The sequence below is a fragment of the Squalius cephalus genome, assembly GCF_949319135.1.
Source record: "Squalius cephalus genome assembly, chromosome: 16".
In the NCBI taxonomy this organism is placed as follows: Eukaryota; Metazoa; Chordata; class Actinopteri; order Cypriniformes; family Leuciscidae; genus Squalius; species Squalius cephalus.
Window position 1 is genome coordinate 33,313,715 of NC_137137.1, and position 20,000 is coordinate 33,333,714.

At 37.2% G+C, this 20,000-nt stretch overlaps 1 protein-coding gene across 2 annotated transcripts in view; it reads right to left on the minus strand.

Annotated features, from left to right (window-relative positions):
• The window catches only part of fkbp15b (FKBP prolyl isomerase family member 15b), a 37,944-nt gene that overhangs the window by 12,221 nt on the left and 5,723 nt on the right, over positions 1-20,000 (minus strand). Inside the window, exons 2-21 of one of the 2 annotated variants that reach the window (XM_079896242.1) lie at positions 19,063-19,169; positions 18,513-18,591; positions 15,629-15,698; positions 15,467-15,541; positions 15,295-15,393; positions 15,071-15,220; positions 14,248-14,316; positions 14,034-14,177; positions 12,414-12,535; positions 12,271-12,319; positions 10,843-10,968; positions 9,818-9,908; positions 9,645-9,721; positions 9,177-9,219; positions 8,916-9,025; positions 8,734-8,832; positions 8,561-8,655; positions 5,413-5,515; positions 4,837-4,869; positions 1,011-1,182 (exon numbers count right to left, since the gene is read on the minus strand). In XM_079896242.1, coding sequence (XP_079752368.1) covers positions 1,011-1,182; positions 4,837-4,869; positions 5,413-5,515; positions 8,561-8,655; positions 8,734-8,832; positions 8,916-9,025; positions 9,177-9,219; positions 9,645-9,721; positions 9,818-9,908; positions 10,843-10,968; positions 12,271-12,319; positions 12,414-12,535; positions 14,034-14,177; positions 14,248-14,316; positions 15,071-15,220; positions 15,295-15,393; positions 15,467-15,541; positions 15,629-15,698; positions 18,513-18,591; positions 19,063-19,169 — 1,913 coding nt within the window. The remainder of the gene's footprint in view (positions 1-1,010; positions 1,183-4,836; positions 4,870-5,412; positions 5,516-8,560; positions 8,656-8,733; positions 8,833-8,915; positions 9,026-9,176; positions 9,220-9,644; positions 9,722-9,817; positions 9,909-10,842; positions 10,969-12,270; positions 12,320-12,413; positions 12,536-14,033; positions 14,178-14,247; positions 14,317-15,070; positions 15,221-15,294; positions 15,394-15,466; positions 15,542-15,628; positions 15,699-18,512; positions 18,592-19,062; positions 19,170-20,000) is intronic. The other variant, XM_079896243.1, reaches the window with a different exon arrangement.

Consider the following 20,000-nt stretch of genomic DNA (forward strand, 5'->3'; position numbering starts at 1 on the left):
AAAACTCAACTCATAAAACATTTGCATTTATTAAATCAATGACAATATGCTTAATTTGAAATGTCACAAAGTAAAAATCTATATACTACTGATTCTAAAGCTTTTTTATATTACATATTATCTTTATATATGTATTAGTGCCTTCAATCGATTAAAAATATTAAAACTAATTAATCACAAAAAAACATTTTGACAGGTAGGGAACATGCAGAAATTGAATAAAGTTATTAAATACTTCACAGTCTTCACTGCATAAATTAAACAGATTAATCCTTATTAAAGCTGCAACAGTTATTCAGTCGAGCAGTGAGTATTTTTGTCTTTTGTTCTTTGATTAACTTTAATGACAGACAGCTGCATTAATTGCATTAAATATTTTTTTCGCGTTAATGCATCCTATTAATTTTGCAAAAACTCACTTCATTTAGATTTTTTTTCACCCAAGAAAACGAGATATAATATTTGATGGCATTTTACCACTTTAATAAATGCATCTTGATTTAAGAAGTTTTAGATATTTGGACTGGAAACAAGACAAAAATACTACACAAGAAAATCATTTTTAGAGGGTATACTTATATTCATTTAAAAACTAAGAGCTTAATAATAATTGATCAACTATAAGTGTACATGTGTAATGGATTAAGGTTAATAATTACATATATAATATCTGAATCATACAAAATAATTATTATAAATAATCACCGTTATAAATAATAAGCCAACGATTTTTTCTTAAAAAATCTAGTGACCTTTAATTTGGAGTAAGAGAAACTGGGGGAGTGACTTTATTGCATCAGACATGTGACACTTTGCTCACAGCTGATTGGTCCAGTTTCGTTTAGTTGAGATTACTGCTTTTTCTTACTGCTGAGGGTTGGCACAAACTAAACTGAAACCTACGGTTTATTAAAACAAATTGTTTGAAAGAACCAGTTCATGGAAAATAACCAGACTTCCCATCACTAAAGGAAACTGTCTCAGTCATGGTTATGAGACGAGCGGCTCACCCAGCATCTGAGCCTCCAGCGCTGCGGTGTGTGTGTTGTTCTGCTGAGCGTCCAGCAGGGCGGCGCTGAGTTTGGTCTGCAGAGCCGTGATCTTCTGCTGCTGCGAGCTCAAGTCCAGCTGAAGCTCAGACACGCGTGCCGTGGAGGACGCCAACTCCTCGCTCAAGCGCGCCTTCCAGAGAGACGACATGAAACAGCTTAACGGGTTAGTTCGCCAAAAATTGAAAATTAGCCCATGATTTACTCACCCGGAAGCCATGTCAAGTTTCGTCTTCTTTCAGACAAATTTAATCTGAGTTATATTAAAAAATGTCCTGGCTCATCCAAGCTTTATAATGGGAGTGAATGGGTACATTTTTTTGGAAGTCCATCAAAGTGCATCTATCCATGATAAAAGTGCATCTATCCATGATAGAAGTGCTCCACACTGCTCCAGGGGGTTAATAAAGGTCTTCTGAAGCGAAGCCATGCATTCGTGTAAGAAAAATATCCATATTTAAAACTTTATAGACTAAAATACACTTTATCTACTAAAATAACGTAATGATGAACGCGGAAGAGCAGAGGAAAGAGCAAAACAAAACACCAGTCATGAATTAGAAGTCTAAAATGAACATTTTTAAAGAGAAATGTGGGAGGAGCTTGAGTTTATTGCCCAGTCATATTTGTTTGAACCGCGAGAGGCGGCAAAGCTTACGCTACTCCAACATCCGACGTCATACATCGTCAAGTGTTACTCTTTTGGCGCAAGTCGACTTGCGTACGGCCGTCTGCCGGAAGCTAGTTATTTTATTCCATAAAGTTTTAAATATGGATATTTTTCTTACACAAACGCATCGCTTCACTTCAGAAGCCCTTTATTAACCCCCTGGAGCAGTGTGGAGCACTTTAATCATGGATAGATGCACTTTTATGATGGATAGATGCACTTTAATCATGGATAGATACGCTTTTATGATGGATAGATACGCTTTTATGATGGATAGATGCACTTTAATCATGGATAGATACGCTTTTATGATGGATAGATACGCTTTTATGATGGATAGATGCACTTTTATGATGGATAGATGCACTTTTATGATGGATAGATGCACTTTAATCATGGATAGATGCACTTTTATGATGGATAGATGCACTTTAATCATGGATAGATACGCTTTTATGATGGATAGATACGCTTTTATGATGGATAGATGCACTTTTATGATGGATAGATGCACTTTAATCATGGATAGATGCACTTTAATCATGGATAGATACGCTTTTATGATGGATAGATGCACTTTTATGATGGATAGATGCACTTTTATGATGGATAGATGCACTTTTATGATGGATAGATGCACTTTTATGATGGATAGATGCACTTTTATGATGGATAGATGCACTTTAATCATGGATAGATACGCTTTTATGATGGATAGATGCACTTTTATGATGGATAGATGCACTTTAATCATGGATAGATGCACTTTTATGATGGATAGATGCACTTTTATGATGGATAGATGCACTTTAATCATGGATAGATGCACTTTTATGATGGATAGATGCACTTTTATCATGGATGGATGCGCTTTTATGATGATAGATGCGCTTTTATGATGATAGATGCACTTTTATGATGATAGATGCACTTTTATGATGGATAGATGCACTTTTATGATGGATAGATGCACTTTTATCATGGATAGATGCACTTTTATCATGGATGGATGCGCTTTTATGATGGATAGAGCTTGAGTTTATTGCCCAGTCATATTTGTTTGAACCGCGAGAGGCGGCAAAGCTTACGCTACTCCAACATCCGACGTCACACATCGTCAAGTGTTACTCTTTTGGCGCAAGTCGACTTGCGTACGGCCGTCTGCCGGAAGCTAGTTATTTTATTCCATAAAGTTTTAAATATGGATATTTTTCTTACACAAACGCATCGCTTCACTTCAGAAGCCCTTTATTAACCCCCTGGAGCAGTGTGGAGCACTTTAATCATGGATAGATGCACTTTTATGATGGATAGATGCACTTTTATGATGGATAGATGCACTTTAATCATGGATAGATGCACTTTTATGATGGATAGATGCACTTTAATCATGGATAGATACGCTTTTATGATGGATAGATGCACTTTTATGATGGATAGATGCGCTTTTATGATGATAGATGCGCTTTTATGATGGATAGATGCGCTTTTATGATGATAGATGCACTTTAATCATGGATAGATGCACTTTTATGATGGATAGATGCACTTTTATGATGGATAGATGCACTTTAATCATGGATAGATGCACTTATGATGGATAGATGCACTTTTATCATGGATGGATGCGCTTTTATGATGGATAGATGCGCTTTTATGATGGATAGATGCACTTTATGATGGATGTATGCACTTTTATGATGGTTAGATGCACTTTTATGATGAATAGATGCACTTTTATGATGGATAGATGCACTTTTATCATGGATAGATGCACTTTTATCATGGATGGATGCGCTTTTATGATGGATAGATGCGCTTTTATGATGGATAGATGCACTTTTATCATGGATAGATGCACTTTTATCATGGATGGATGTGCTTTTATGATGGATAGATGCACTTTTATCATGGATGGATGCGCTTTTATGATGGATAGATGCGCTTTTATGATGGATAGATGCACTTTATGATGGATGTATGCACTTTTATGATGGTTAGATGCACTTTTATGATGGATAGATGCACTTTTATGATGGATAGATGCACTTTTATCATGGATAGATGCACTTTTATCATGGATGGATGCGCTTTTATGATGGATAGATGCACTTTTATCATGGATGGATGCGCTTTTATGATGGATAGATGCGCTTTTATGATGGATGTATGCACTTTTATGATGGTTAGATGCACTTTTATGATGGATAGATGCACTTTTATCATGGATAGATGCACTTTTATCATGGATGGATGCGCTTTTATGATGGATAGATGCACTTTTATCATGGATGGATGCGCTTTTATGATGGATAGATGCGCTTTTATGATGGATGTATGCACTTTTATGATGGTTAGATGCACTTTTATGATGGATAGATGCACTTTTATGATGGATAGATGCACTTTTATGATGGATAGATGCACTTTTATGATGGATAGATGCACTTTTATCATGGATGGATGCGCTTTTATGATGGATAGATGCGCTTTTATGATGGATAGATGCACTTTAATCATGGATAGATGCACTTTAATCATGGATGGATGCGCTTTTATGATGGTTAGATGCACTTTTATGATGGATAGATGCACTTTTATGATGATAGATGCACTTTTATCATGGATAGGTGCACTTTAATCATGGATAGATGCACTTTTATCATGGATGGATGCGCTTTGAAATATACACATTCACTGCCATTATAAAGCTTGGAAGAGCCAGGAATTTTTTTTAATATAACTCCGATTGTATTCGTCTGACAGAAGAATGTCATATACACCTAGGACGACTTGAGGGTGAGTAAATCATGGGCTAATTACATTTTTTGGGTGAACTATCCCTTAAATAACTGATGTTACAACAGATGAAATGATTAAGGGACTATAATGGAAAGACAAATAAACAATACAAGGAAATGAAATCAAAGTTGGTAGAACTATCCACCCCTGCTGAGAGCTGAATGCTGATTGGTTAGTGAGTGAGCGGTGCCTGTTCAAACAAAGAGTGAAAAGAGAAATGGGAAATGCTTCATTTAACATAAACGATGGGTAAACGAAAGAGTGTGTGAAGACTATGAAGAAATGGATGAAAAGCGGGACAGCGCTTTTGCTCACCTGATCCCAACTCAATTCCAGTGGCATTGCATGCTGGGAAAAGAGAGCAGTCACCGCTAAAGGCTCTCAGCCAATCAGAGTAGTGTTAATTAACCAATCAGAGCAGAGATACATGGCTTAGAAGGAAATAGTGTTAACCGTAGAGATATTTAAGAGTTGTCATTGCATTATGTACTAGTTTTTTAAAGTCAACATTTATGTGCATTAAGTCGAGTCGACTACTCGCTGACAATGTCATTGTCACAATGAACAAACAAGCCTGAACCTCGAGCTGAGACTCAAACACAGATATGGGATAGAAAAGAAAGAAAGAAAGAAAGAAAGAAAGAAAGAAAGAAAGATAGATAGATAGATTTGAAGCATATTAGAGTTCACATCATTAGCGCAATCTGAATGCCGTGTGGAGTTGCTGCCTATGAAGAGCACTTCAGGTTAGGTTTCCGATCAGTCACTTCAATGCTGTCTTAGAAGATAGCAGCCTATGTAGGCGGGTTACAGCATGGATTTGGAACAGAGTGTGTGTGTGTGTGTGTGTGTGTGTGTGTGTGTGTGTCTGTAATGGGTTAATAGTGTTACCTTGTCTTGTTCTGCCTGCAGTATTCTGGTCTGATTCTGTTCACTGCTGTTCTTCAGAGAGTCGGTTCTCCGTTCCATCATCAGATTACTCTGCTCAACGTATCTACACAAGCACAAACTCCCCTTGAGTCAAAGCACACCGTGTTATTTTGACATTTTTATTGACAGTGATAGTCAAAACAGGAAAAGAAGAGATGGGGACAAGAGCGGGTAACAACATCGGTAAACTTTGCGAGCTTAACTAAACTTCTAAAGGTGATGATACACAGGGCAACTTTTTGGGCAATGTTGCTGGGCAATGTTGCAGTCAACGGGGAACCAGATGAGACACAGGGCCCACAACCGATCTAAATTATCCAGATAGAAATGTATTGCCCATTTTCAATGGGAAAGTGCCCAAGCAACAATCGCTCGGCAAGATTGCCCAGCAACATTGCTCAAAAAGTTGCCCAGTGTATCATCACCTTAAGGCTGCACGATACTGAGAAAAACTTCCATCGCAATAATTTTTTCTGTTATATACAGTATTGGCCAAGAGTGATGTCTGGAGGGGATATTGGTTTTTAATGACCCTACAAGTAAGGAATAATTGACGACAGGCTGTTGAATTATTAGAAAAATAATGCACACCCGAGGTGGTAATGCGGTCACGACGCGAAGCGAAGCGAAGCAGACTGAACACACTGAACACGCGTTTGGGCATGATCAGTCATCAAATTACATTCATAACCGGCCTTAAAGTGTGTCCTCGGCTCGGCTTTATGCAGTTATTAGAGAGAGATGTTGCAATAATGAGACAGAAAAGCATGTGCGTCAATATTATTATTTATTTATTAATTCAATTCGTTTTAATTAATTCGTTCATTCTTTTTTTTTTTCTATTATTAACAGATGACAGTAGACTAGCTAAATAAATGGGGAAAAAAAGCCTTTTAACAAGTAAGGCCTATTAATAATTATTTATTTGTTATATTATCTGCAATAAAAATCCGTGCTGCAGGACTATCCATTTATTTAGCCTATATTCAGTTTAATTTTCTATTGATTATAGATAGGAATATACTTTATTTATTAAAATTAAACTGCATGTTTCCATTGATTGTGAAGCTAGACATTGAAAATCGCAGATCAAGCGCATGGGGCTGCATGCTTTTTCTTGTTATGAATTTTCCGTTATTACAGTTAATTACGCGAAGTGATATGGAACTGTAATGCGGTCAAGACCTGCCTGGAACTACTTTAGCTGTGCGTTTCCCTGAAAATAATGCACACCTTAGAACGTTCGTCAACCAATCAGATTCAAGCATTCAACGGCCCTGTAGTATAAGTTCAATTAAACTTTCAAATTATTTGTATATATATATTTTAAATATGTGGGAAGAACAAAACACTAAACTCGGTTAAGGTTTTTATCTGACAAAATAATTTGGCAAAAAAAGGTCAACTATAGCTATAATGCAAATAAAAACAAAACGCTCACAGGAAAAAGCACACATTGACTACTACAGCATAATCAGTCATTAATATTTCATTGATTCTCTCTTGTTTTTGAATGCGTTCATAATTTCTTTGTATGACAGCCAGGCCAAAAATTATGTCGGCACAATTTGGCATGTTTCATTGATCACAATATTGATTTTATTCCGATACATGGCTCTAGACTATGACAATTTTTTTCCTGCCAGTACCAATTTGCCTGATAAGCACTGCCATTTCTGTTGCGCGTGAAAAATAAATGCCCCATCATTTATCAGCTCAGCTCAAACCGCAGCGCAGCACGAGCGAGTTTATTAGAGCGATTGAATTTACTCGCTGACTGGTCCAGTTTCATCCAGTTAGAAGGCTTTTCAATCCAAAAATCACCAACATTAACCATGAATTTACTGTAAAAACACTAACTGTAACCATGGTATTGTGGCAGAAATGTGAGATTTGCATATTGAACTTTATCATATTATTAGTGTAATTAAGCTATAGCAGTTTTTGTGCATTTGTATTCATTCTAAGGGCCCTATTTTAACAATCTGAAACAATCTTGGTGGGCGGATCTCGACGCAAATCTAAAATGGGTTGGTCTGAAGTAGCTTCATTACTCATAGGTGTGGTTTGGGCGTAACGTGAAATAAACCAATCAGAGCGACATCTCACATTCCCTTTAAGAGCAGGCGCGCTTGTTCCATGGCAGATTGCTATTATAACGGCGGATTTGCCAGGCGCACGCCGGTTCACAGCCGAGGAGACCGACGTTCTCGTCAGGGCCGTAAAACACAGAGAAGTGACATTGTATGAGGATGGAGAAACACACCCAAGTTAGCTTCGGTTAAATAGGCGTATAATAATTTGGGTAAATGTGTAAGATAGATTTATGCCTATTTTTTCACATCTTCATGGACACCACAATGATTTCCCTCGTGTGGAATATTTTTCCGTGTAATTATGTATGGTTTGCAAAAATGTGAACTGCTGCTTCAGTGTAGATGAGAGAAGCAAATTGTATGTGCGTTGTGCACATGCTACATTATGGCCAAGCATGCACCCTTAAAATAACATCTGAACGCGCCACTGACTTTAGACTAGGGTTTTCCTGGTCAGTGGCGGAATTGTTTTCTGAAACTGCAAAATAGCACCAGGGAACGTTTGTGCCGGAACACGCCTCCTCTTTTCACTGAACCGCCCCCGGGAGCGCAAGTTCATTCCCTAATTTACCGACGTGCGTCTGTGGAGGGAAAAGTCCGCTGTGCGTCGGGTGCAAAATAGGAATGATACATGCGTCGTGTACAATGTCAATTGCTTTGGGTGCAATATAGGGCCCTAAATGTGTTTAGGCTACTTTTTTTGAGAAGAAATACCATATAATCAATAGTTTTATCCATGTTAATGTTGTGCCATGCGTGGTTTTATCTGTGGTTATCATGATCTACAAATGTATGATACTATGGGGTATAGTCCTAACTCAGTCAGCAATGTTTAAATTTTACCCTATAAAAATGAGGTCGCTAAGATTTTTACTTATGTTACTGTTTTTGTTAGAAACATATTGTGCAGCCCTCTTTTTGAACCAGAACATTGCTTTAATGAAGGATGGATTATTATATAAAAAATATAATACAAAAAGGGAAGATGCCAAATATAATGCGAGACCTCTGACCTCTGGTTCTGATTGATGAGCTCGCTGATCTTGCGGTTCTGTTCCTCTATGCGTGAGCTTTTCTCAAACACCTCTTTCTTCAGACACTCATTCTCCTGAATAAATGAAAGATGGGTTCATTGAGCACTGAGAACTGTGAGAGAAGGTTTGATTGACCAATCACTGCAAGTTACCTGTATGATTCTCTGAATGTTGTGCATGATCATGGCTGTTTCCATCGACACGTTCGATAAGCCCAACGAAACGCTGCCTTGCTTTTGTAGGTCATCGATCTGAAAAAGTGGAGCGATTCCTCAAAAGGCTGTTCAAGTGTCAAATTTAGTTACTTACCAATTTCTGCTAATTATGTACCAACCTTTGAGGACAAGTGGTCCATTTTGTCTGCCACTTTTCCAACAGCCAATCGTATTTCAGTGTTGTGTTGTCGAGCCTCTGTCATCAAGAAGGATGTGACATCACTAGTTCCTTAAAGAGACAGGCGTCATTTAAAAATCCCAACCTTGACTACATGAATGTATTGACATCTGAAGCTGATAAACTACAAACAAATGCAATGTTTTGTGTAAGTGGTGAGATGTTTTTGTAGGTTTTGTACAGATTTTGTAGTGATCTTTACCTTGATAAGGCACGGTTTGAGTGGGGTACATCTGGCTCACAGGCTGCCGACAGGAAAACAGTCAACAGATTTAATAAATGTATCATAACTAAATATAGTCAAACCAACATTTATTCAGCCAACTTCAACATTTCTCACATTATCACAGTTTATTCGCTATAGTTTAGAAAATGGTGATAAAATATGACAAGAATCAGTTGATATTTCAGTTTTGTCCATCCTTATGTTAGACTGTCTCACAAATGAATTATGTTGCATATTGAATATTATGTTGAATATCTGTCAGCTGTTAAATTTCAGTCTGTGCTGTAAAAAGGTCACATTAGCAATTAAAGAAAAACACTTCAGCAAAACATGGTCAGGTCAAAGTGTCTTAATAATTAAATTACAAAAAAAAAAAAAAAAAAGTCTTGTAAAGCCCTGGTGGGACTGACTGATGAAGTTACACAGCAATAGTGAATTCCCGACCTGAAAGGCATGCACGACTCCCGGCATCATGGGCTGAGGATTGGCTGTTGCCATCGTAACGGGTAAAAGGGCCGTAGCTGGAATGGAAAGAGCACACAGGACAGTGTAACAGCATATAACTGAGCATTAAACACTGGTCTTCATAAGAGTATGATGTGATGCACGTGTGTTACCCTGCACTGAAGGCGGGGGGGCGGAGGTGATGTGTACAGGCTGTGGTGACGGTGCACTGTTGCGTTCCCTGCGTCTCGACACACTCGGGTCCTACAGCAGGAACAGGATCATCTGTAAACCTTCGCATGCATTCTCTCACATTTATACTTTATATCGTTATAACCTCATCCTTCCCTCGGGTCATTTTGACCCGGAAAATATTTGTGAAAATTTTGTGAAAATTAAATGTTCATCAGAGGGGTACAAGACCCTAGGACTTTTGTCGTACTTGAACCACGAATAAAAAATAAAATAATTATGGATTCGAGGAGTTTTGTGGCTGAAATTTAAAAAAGTAACAAATCCTTCCTTTGTGGGTCAATTTGACCCCCTTAGGAATGAATGGAATGCTTCAGTTCACATAAAAAAAAAAATAAAAAAAAATGCTCAAAATTCAAACTAAAAATGCTAAAACTTTACCAAAAAACTATTTTATAATGTCTACATGTGTGTCTGAATGCTGAAGAACTGACTTTAGGACCCAGCGGAACACCTCGTTCCTCCATATGGAGCTATAAGCCCATCTAGAGGCTAGTGTCATGAAATATCATGTTATATTACTTTTATTCCCATAAGAAGTTGGCAAAGACACCCAATGTAAGATATTTTGAGCTGAATTAAAAGGGTTATGCATGAAATTGTGAGTTATTTTGAATTTAAGTTGAAAGCATGTGAGAAATGTGCCTAAATTACTATTTATTTATTATTTTATCAAATCTAGTAATTTAAAGGTAAATTAAATAAAAAATAACAAAAAAATCTCCTAAAAAAATGCATTATAAAATATAACAAATATAATCAAAATTAAATAAAATAAGCTTTATGGACAAAAAAAAGAGGTATAATTTTAGGGCTCCGGGTCATTTTGACCCATAAGGGAAGGATGAAGGTTAAGGCAAAACACAGATATTTTTCGTTTGACTGTTTGTGCTGTGTCTGAATAGAAGACAGTGTAAAACCGGTATAATGAAAGGCTCAGTCTTGCCTCGAGCTCAGAGTCGCTGGAGTCTGGCTGTGAGGGAGATGAGGACGAGCCGGCGATGAAGGGCAGCATTGGCTGGCCCATTTTGGCCATGCGAGAGATCAGTTTAGCTTTAGTGGCGTCAGGATTCTGAAGACATTGCAAAACATGGCAGAAAACACACAAAGATAGTTTATTATTAGGGATGCATTGATATTAAAATTCTAGTCGACAATTATTTTCTGATTACTAATAAAAAAAGTCTATACAAATGAATTTCGGTCATTAAAATACTATAACTGACAACTATGAACTATGGATATTAATTCTGAGATTTGCAAAAAATTCTATTTAACAGTGTTATTAAGTGATGAGTGTAATATTAAATATTAACTTAAACTACAATTCCAAAGTTTAGGGTCGGTAAGATTTTTTTATGTTTTTGAGTCTCTTATGCGCACCAAGACTGCATTTATTTGATCCAAAAATAGAGTAAAAGAGCAATATTGTGAAATATTAAATTAAAATAGCTGTTTTCTATGTGAATATATCATAACATGTAATTTATTCCTGTGATCAAAGCTGAAATTTCAGCATCATTACTCCAGTCTTCAGTGTCACATGATCCTTCAGAAATCACTCTAATATGATGATTTGATGATCAAGAACAAGCCGGATACATTTTTCTTCAAGATTTTTGGAAAATTCCAAAGAAAAGCATTTATTTGAAATAGGAATCTGTTGTAGAATTATAAATGTTTATGAAATTTTCTTTAAACAATTTAATGCATGCTTGCTGAATAAAATTATTTTCTTTTGAAAAAAAAATGAACTTTTGAACAATAGTGTCTAATGATAGATGACAACACATGTAAAAATAGGAGAAATCAGCTTGAACAATTAAAAATACAGTATGTATCCAATATTGACTTGATTGATATTGTGCATATCTATTTTTTTTTTTTTTTTGGCCTTTTGCCATTTTATTGAAAGGGGGAAGAATCTGGAAATGTTGCACGCTTGATTAGAACTTGCAATGCCCACATGAACACTTCAAGCTCAATGTGTCTTGTGTTTACATAATATTATGTGTGTGTACTGTGTATAATTATTTTATATATATATATATATATATAGACACACACATGCATGTATATTAAGAAATATTAAGAAATATTTGCATGTATATATTGTATAAATATTTATACATCATTTATATTATATATAAATATAAATATTTTGTATATAAATAACACATTTTTCTTACATATCTACATGCATGTGTGTGTATTTATATATACAAAATAATTATACACAGTACACACACATATATTATGTAAACACAAACTTTTATTTTGGATGCGATTAATCGTTGCCCAGCACAAAAATAAATAAATAAATAAAAAACCTAAAAACAAATATGTGATACATCTGAAAAGAAACAAAACTTACACTCAGCTGTTCACTGAGGGAGTTTGATTTCGCTCGAAGAGGCGGTTCACTGTAAACAAAGAAGAAACGTAGTGAACAGATAACCTCAATCAAATAATATTAATATAAAAAATCATCTCCAGCCAGAAGCCAGCAGGGCTCACCTGGGTTTGCTGGTTTGCGGGGCAGAACTGAGGGACTGGTTCGGCTCAGAGGAGCCCAGACTCTCAACACTGGGAGCAGGAGACGCCGAATCTCTTGAGTTTCCATCCTTTGCAAACTTGACCTGCACATGCATCGAGAGAGAACACATATGAAGAGAGCAGGGCTGTGCATAGTTCTACAATGCTGCAAAGTACGTAATAAGTCTGAGGACGGGAAAGGACATACTTCTGAGTATGTATTAAAGGGGTTATTCTCTATATCAGTGTCAGTGTTTCTGAACTCCCTGAAACGCCTCCATTGTTGTAGTCTTGAGTTTCTTCTGGGAACGAACACGTCACAATATTCCTCATTATAATAATTCATGCGCAGAATAAAGGGGCGGGGCCTGGTTGAGTTAGTTAGTAGTGTGTTAAACTGGAGGTTATGGAAAGGGGCGGGACATTTCCCAAACACACTCAATGCGCTCGACCAATCACAACACACTGATCCAGCCGACCAATCAGAGCACAGTGTGCTTTTCAGAAGGAGGGGCTTCATAGAGACAGGAAGTAAACAGAGCGTTACTGACAGACTGGGAATAGAGGAGCTGCAACAATGGGGAATATGGGGAAAATAATGTTTTTTAAACAATCAAGCATTAAAACCAATAGAGGGTATGCGCGTGACGTCACCGTTGGCTGGAGTGACTGCTGTTACACAGACTGAGTGGCAGAAACACTGAGTGGCAGCATTAGTTTTCAGCGTGAATGCTGCGAAAAACACACAAAACACATCTAAAACGGGAAAGAGCTTTGAGATTGACTGTATAAATAGATTTGACAAGAAATCTGAGGTATATTTTTACAGACTGCCGAAAGCTACAGAACAGAGAAGTGAATAGATCACTGTAAATAACAGAAACAACTGGATCCAGGGACCGAAAGGTGGATTTGCAGATATCATTTTGTGTCAATATGCTGAATTTAAGAGTACAATCATACCCTATATATTGTATTGTTATATATTGTATTGACAACTCATCAATTAAATATTTACCATCGTATATTCGGCATAATTGGACGTTTTTAAATAAACACTGACAAAAAACTATACAAGTTTTAGTGCTGGACAATATGATGATATATATATAACATTGATGTCAGTGATCACCCGGATTTATATCTATATTGTATTTATATAAAGCGTTCACAGGCAAATTTGCTTTATGTATTTCCCCGTCGTCTAAATCAGGCTCATATAAATGTCAGGAAACACGATTCCCGGCGGCATGTCAATATCTGTGGATCACTGGATCTTTGGTAAGTTGTAAAGAACACTATATCGAGTCCAGCCTTTAGTTTAAACTCATATTGTTTGTTTTACTCGTGTTTTCACAGTTTCCTCTATTAACTCCAGTCACTCAGCAGCTCTTCTGCCACTCAGTCCGGCTGAGCGAGTGTGTTCCTGCGGGAAAGTGACGTCAATGCAAATCCTCTATTCTAGCAGAACCCCAAAAACAATCAAAGACTTTAAAAAAGGGAATAATAGGTCCTCTTTAAGACATTGGAACATATAAAAACCTGAATCATCATAAAATATCATAAAAACAACATGGTAAAGTAAATGTGAGAATGGCGTACCCGCCGGATCTCCGCTTCGAAGACTAGTGTGCTATCCGGTGGCACGCGGTTGGGAACGCCCTGCGGTCCGTACGCCAGACCGGGAGGAATCACCATCAGTCGTCTCCCAGCTTTCCGCATGTTCAACATGCCCTCCTCCCAGCCCTGAGAGAGAGAATCGCTTTAGACTGCCGTATGAGTGATAATCACACGTAAAAGACAACTTCCCTCTCACCTTAATGACCTTCCCAGCCCCGAGCTTCAGTCTCAGCAGTTTGTCCTTATTCAGATTTGAGTCAAACATCTGGAGGAGAGGAAAATAAACTATGAGAATTTGGATAAAGCTGGATAGCAAGACAAATTATCAACGGATAAAGTGCTATTTTTTGAAGAAATGAATACTTTTATTCTGCAAGGACACATTCAATTGATCAGAAGTGACAGTAAAGACATTCATAATGTTTCATCTTTCAAATTAATGCTGTTTTTTTAACTTTTTATTCATCAAAAAAAAAACTGAAAAAAAACAAAACATTAATGGTTCCTACAAAAATATGAAGCAGCAAAACTTTTTCAACTGATAATCAGAAATATTTCTTGAGCACAAAATCATCATATTAGGATCATGTGACACTGAAGACTGGAGTAATGATGCTGAACATTCAGCTTTGATCACAGGAATACATTACAGTTTAAAATATATTTAAACTAAAAAAAATTTTTTAAATATTGTAATAATATTTCATAATTTTACTGTATTTTTGATCAAACAAATAAAGCCTTTGTAAGCATATAATACTTTTTTTTTTTTTTATGTACCCGGTACCAAACTTAAGCATTAGTTTTGCTCTATAATTCTCATTCAAACCATGTTTACATTAACCAGAATATGAATCGGATTTTGGTCATATTACGATTATGTATGCATCATGTAAATACAGTAACTTGCTTCTCATGTAGTTCATATCATCATAATGGCAGCTTAGTAACTCGCCTAAGCCATGTCCATTATGGGCCCTGTGTGCACATAAACACGGTCATTCCTAAAGCATCTTCACCTGTCCAATGGTGTGGTTTTGCAGCAGCGAGCCAGTGTAAGCCACTTCTAATGAGTCTCCATTCTCCACAGCCTGGCCCTCACCCAGAAGAAGATCCTGGGTCAGGACAGAGTCTAGCGGACCGCCACAGTTCACTTTGGCGAGACAAACCTGAAACAATTACATTGCTGCGTAAGAATCTCCTCACACAACACCAGGTGACGAAGAACCCATAAAACACAAACCTCTTTAGAAAAGTCTGTGGCCGCTTTCTCTGATTCAAACATCAGTGACCAATTCTGTCTCTGGTCATCATAAAACGTGCAGTAGTTACTGGGCTGGACCTGAATGTGAAAGAGATCATTACAAACAACGTTCGGAAAGCAAACATGTTTCATTATGTGAATAAGAGCTCACAGTGAGGATGAAGCCTCTGTGGATCCTGGCGGCCGTCACCGGTTTCTGTTGACTGACATACAGCAGGATCTTGTACTAAAGAAGAGTGCAGACGTTTGTGTGTGTGTGTGTTATAAACATCCCCATTTAAGACTCAGTCAAAACAAAAGTGGTCATTCTAACCTCTTTAGTTGTATGATTTCCAAGGACCGCAGCTCCCAGCTTGCCTTGCTTCACATACTGTCCGTTAACACTAAACACAAAAACAGTGATCACTGCGTTTCCCTTTTCATTACATCAGTCTGAAAACTAAATCACAGACAATCAGCGCTCAAGATACATCTTTATATGTAAATTCTAGCATGTGCTTTGCTTTGGATATCTGGTTTACAGATCTGTATATATATATATATTTCATGCCCTATTCTTTACACTTATAAAACAAGGGGATGGACAGGCGTAGCGCCAAACATTAGTCCCAAACTGATGAGTGATATCTTCTTAAGGTGAGTAGATCCAAAAGTAAATCAAAAATAAGAAAAAAATTAAATAAAATCTGCAGACAAATATTGGCCAAAAAGCTCACGAGATTTATTTTCCAGAGGCCACAAATAAAGTGCAAAAAAATGCAAGAGTGCAAAACGGTTTCGGGTTCATCAGTGCAATGTGTGTTACCGTGCTCAACACCTGCAGTCATTTACATACTCATTACCGTAATCCATGTAACACACCGGAATCTGATTTTATCCCATTTACAAATATTCACATCAAACATCTACATGATTATATATACATATCACAACAATACTCCATTCCAAAAAAAAATTGGTAACATTTTTTTAAAATAAAATAAAATAAAATAAATCTCTTTTTCCTCTTCTTTACAGTTAAAATTAATCTGTTAACTACGGTATCACCCCCCATTTCTGAAGCATAGATCTGAAGTTAAAGGGATAGTTCACCCAAAAATGAAACTTCCGTCATCATTAACTCACGCTCATGTCGTTCCAAACCGTAAAACTTACAAAGACTTGCAACTTTCCAATGAAGATATAAGTGAAATCTAAGAGATTGACAGTACACGCAACTACCACTTTGACACTTCAAAAAGTTCATGAAGAGAAGTTCATGAAGAGAAGTTCATGAAGAGAAGTTCATGAAGAGAAGTTCATGAAGAGAAGTTCATGAAGAGACTGGATCGCTTTATATAATGAACAGACTGAATTTAGCTTTTATTCACGTATAAACATTGATCAGAGAGAAGCTCAACCGAACCAAATGTAAGAATTGAGAAATTACAAAATGCCGGACAGTCTGGTTGAAGAGCAACCAGACCCCGAGAGGACAAAGGACCTCTCTGGAAATTAACATTTGAACTAGCCCTCGTGCACTATCGAGACGAAAGTCTCACCTCCCGAGTCATCCTAATCTACATTTCATTCCCTCTCCCCTCACCCCCTCTCTCTCATGCTCAGATCACCTGAATTCACCCAAGAAAATGTATAGTTTAATGTGAATGATTATCACAGAGTATTTTTCAAGTTTGGTATCATTTAAAATGTCTCAGTGCGACTGGTACAAATGTCTCATTTCCAGATAAGTAAAACAAAAGGTAATAAGGTTTTTAAGAGTTTAGGGATAACTGACACACAAAGGAAGGTGGTATCTAGACAAATGGTATCCTACCCCCCCAAAAGGTGTAACTTCTGAATGCAAATTTCCATTGTTAAAAGATATTTCCAAGTGAAAGAGGTCCTGACTATATAATGAAATGCAGTAGGGGATTCGGGGCCTTTCTGTACCTCAGATTAGCCCGTGAGGCGGAGAGTGAGACTCTCAGCCTCATGTATATCTTAATGTTGGGTTTGCATCTTCTCTCTATTCCAGAGCATTTGAAGTTTTGTATCGATTATCTTTGAATTGATTATGAAATTGGCTTGATACGTTTACATGACATAATAAATTGTTACATTTGATTATTCTAACCGACTTTGGCATTATTTTCATTAAAGAGTTAAAAGGAACAGTCAAACATTCGCTCACACTTAATGATGCACAGATATCATTAAAACCTTTTCATTTATGGAGTCAGATGAAATTACGAGAGAATACATATGAGAAAATGTATTGCATTTAATAAAAAAAATACTTTGCCTCGAGAAAAGACAGTAACACGTAGAGACCTTCCGCGCTGGTCGGATGCCGGACTTTGGGCCGATCGAGTGCGAGCTTACACAAACGTGCTGCGTAACACGAGAATGAACCTCATCGGTTCACGCTTATCAAACAAGCATACTTGAGCTCCTGTTGACCAGAACTGAGGTGTGAGTTGATGAATGTTTGTGAATAAAAGTCTAAATTAAATCTGTTCATAATATAAAGCGATCCAGTCTCTTGGCTCAAAGTCAAAGTGAAACTTTGTGAGTCAAAGTGGTAGTTGCGTAGCTGTCAACGGAGGGACAGAAATCTTTCAGATTTCATTAAAAGATCTTCATGTGTGTTTCAAAGATGAATGAAAATCTTACGGGTTTGGAACGACATGTGGGCGAGTAAATGATTGCAGAATTCATTTTTGGGAGAGCTATCCCTTTAAATGGATGTAATTCAATGTCTCTTTTAAAAACATTCAACAAATTGTTGCAGAAGTGAAAGCACTTTAAAAAATAAAGTGTACAAAAGTAATAGAAGTAAATGTTTTCATTTTATACAAAATGCATATTTTACAAAATAATTTGGCCTCTAAAATAGCTACTAAATCAAAACCATATATAAATAACAAATATATACAAATGAAGAGTTCAGATGCAAAAGCCTCTAAGTGCCATCTGAAATTTTCTTCTAGAATGATCATTTTTATCATGCTCGTACAGTAATTTCACTTAAATGACAATTAATAGGTTATTTTCATTGCCATTGAAGTGAAATTGCTGAACTTAAATGTACGAGCTTGATAAAAATGATCATTCTAGAAGAAAATTTCAGATGGCACTTAGAGGCTTTTGCATCTGAACTCTTATATAGTATATATATGTATATATATAATATGCAAAGTTATTTTTCAACTTACTATCTGTAGGCATGTACTGCAGTAGCAAAGAGAACAGCAGGAGGATTCTGGGAAGGGGCTGACTTTTGGTTTGGGGGTCCTGTAAAAACATGTCAGAAAACTCTGCATTAAAGGAGTAGTATCATACTTTTCTTTCCTCATACGGTCCAATTATGGGGAAATTCAATACACGTTTTTGACACTTTTTGCACAGCGCAAACATTGTCATTGTTTCAACATCTTTGTTTACACTTTAAACAAAGACATTTTTTATTTTTTTTATCCCTATGAGAAAAATCCTTTTAGAACAAAGGCCATTGAACAAGTGTGCGAGTACTGATGCACTCTATTACACATCTCTGACATGTAAACAGGGATGCTTATGTTTTGATTCATTCACCGGTCTGAAATCTGAAAGTTGCAGTACTTTTAGTTTTAAAACATTTTATATGGAGGAGGGTGGACATTTTAAGTTCTGACAGTCATGTGTGTTTATAGAGTTATTTCATCCAAAAAAAAAAGGATGACCATTTGATCCCTCATGATATGACCTAGGTTCCTGTGGTCTTACCTGAGTTGGCCGAGCTCTTGCGGGGCTGTTTGGGAGCCGTGTACTGGAAAGACTCATTACCCTTGCTTGCTGTCTGATCCAGTCCAAAGAGAGAGGCTAACTTTGCTCTGAAATCACAAAAAAGCAGTAAGTAAATCCACTATTACACTTCTCCACTTGTGCAAGATCACGAGTCACTGAAAGATGCTCAATTCTCAAATTAAAGCTGATCTAATTTAGCCTTTGAGTTTTTGATTAAACTTTACACTGAAGGACATCAATGAACACCTGCTTGAAACCAGAAAATAAACCAGTACAGCCTCTGTAATATCATCGGTATGGTAATAAACACACACACGGCACTGACCCATGGATCTCTCTCCACTTGTAGTCATTGTCCTGCTGTCCTGCCATGCTCAGCTAGGCCGCCAACATTGTGTGCATTCTGACCTCCTGCTTTTTAGTAAAGCTAAGGAATGATAACCAGCTAATCTCCACACATGTGCATGTGAGCTTCGTGCCACTTTTCCAGTTGCATGTAATATCAGATCTCTTCAGCGGGTCTTGCAGAGTCAACAACCACACAGGAGCTCCTCGTGACTGTGGCGCCCCGTTCCGATCCGGGACGTCTAACTACAGCATGTGAGCGGCATTAACACTCTGACTTTAGTCTCCACCTCTCGACAATCCTTCCTAACGGCTTCATATTCCCCAGTTATTACACGGCTCTGTGGAATGCTTGATTCTGATTGGTCAATCGCGCCATCCAACGGTATATTATTCCCACATAACAGCCGCTGAGAACAGAAACACAGGCTCATCCGGGTCACTGAAGTCCGCGGCGCTATACGCTCGCTATGAACGGTTTTTCTTCGTGGAAGTTTTGCATTTGGTGAGCTAATAAAATATTAAAACTCAGTCGAATCAATATTTTGTGTACAGTTATTTAAATATGCCAA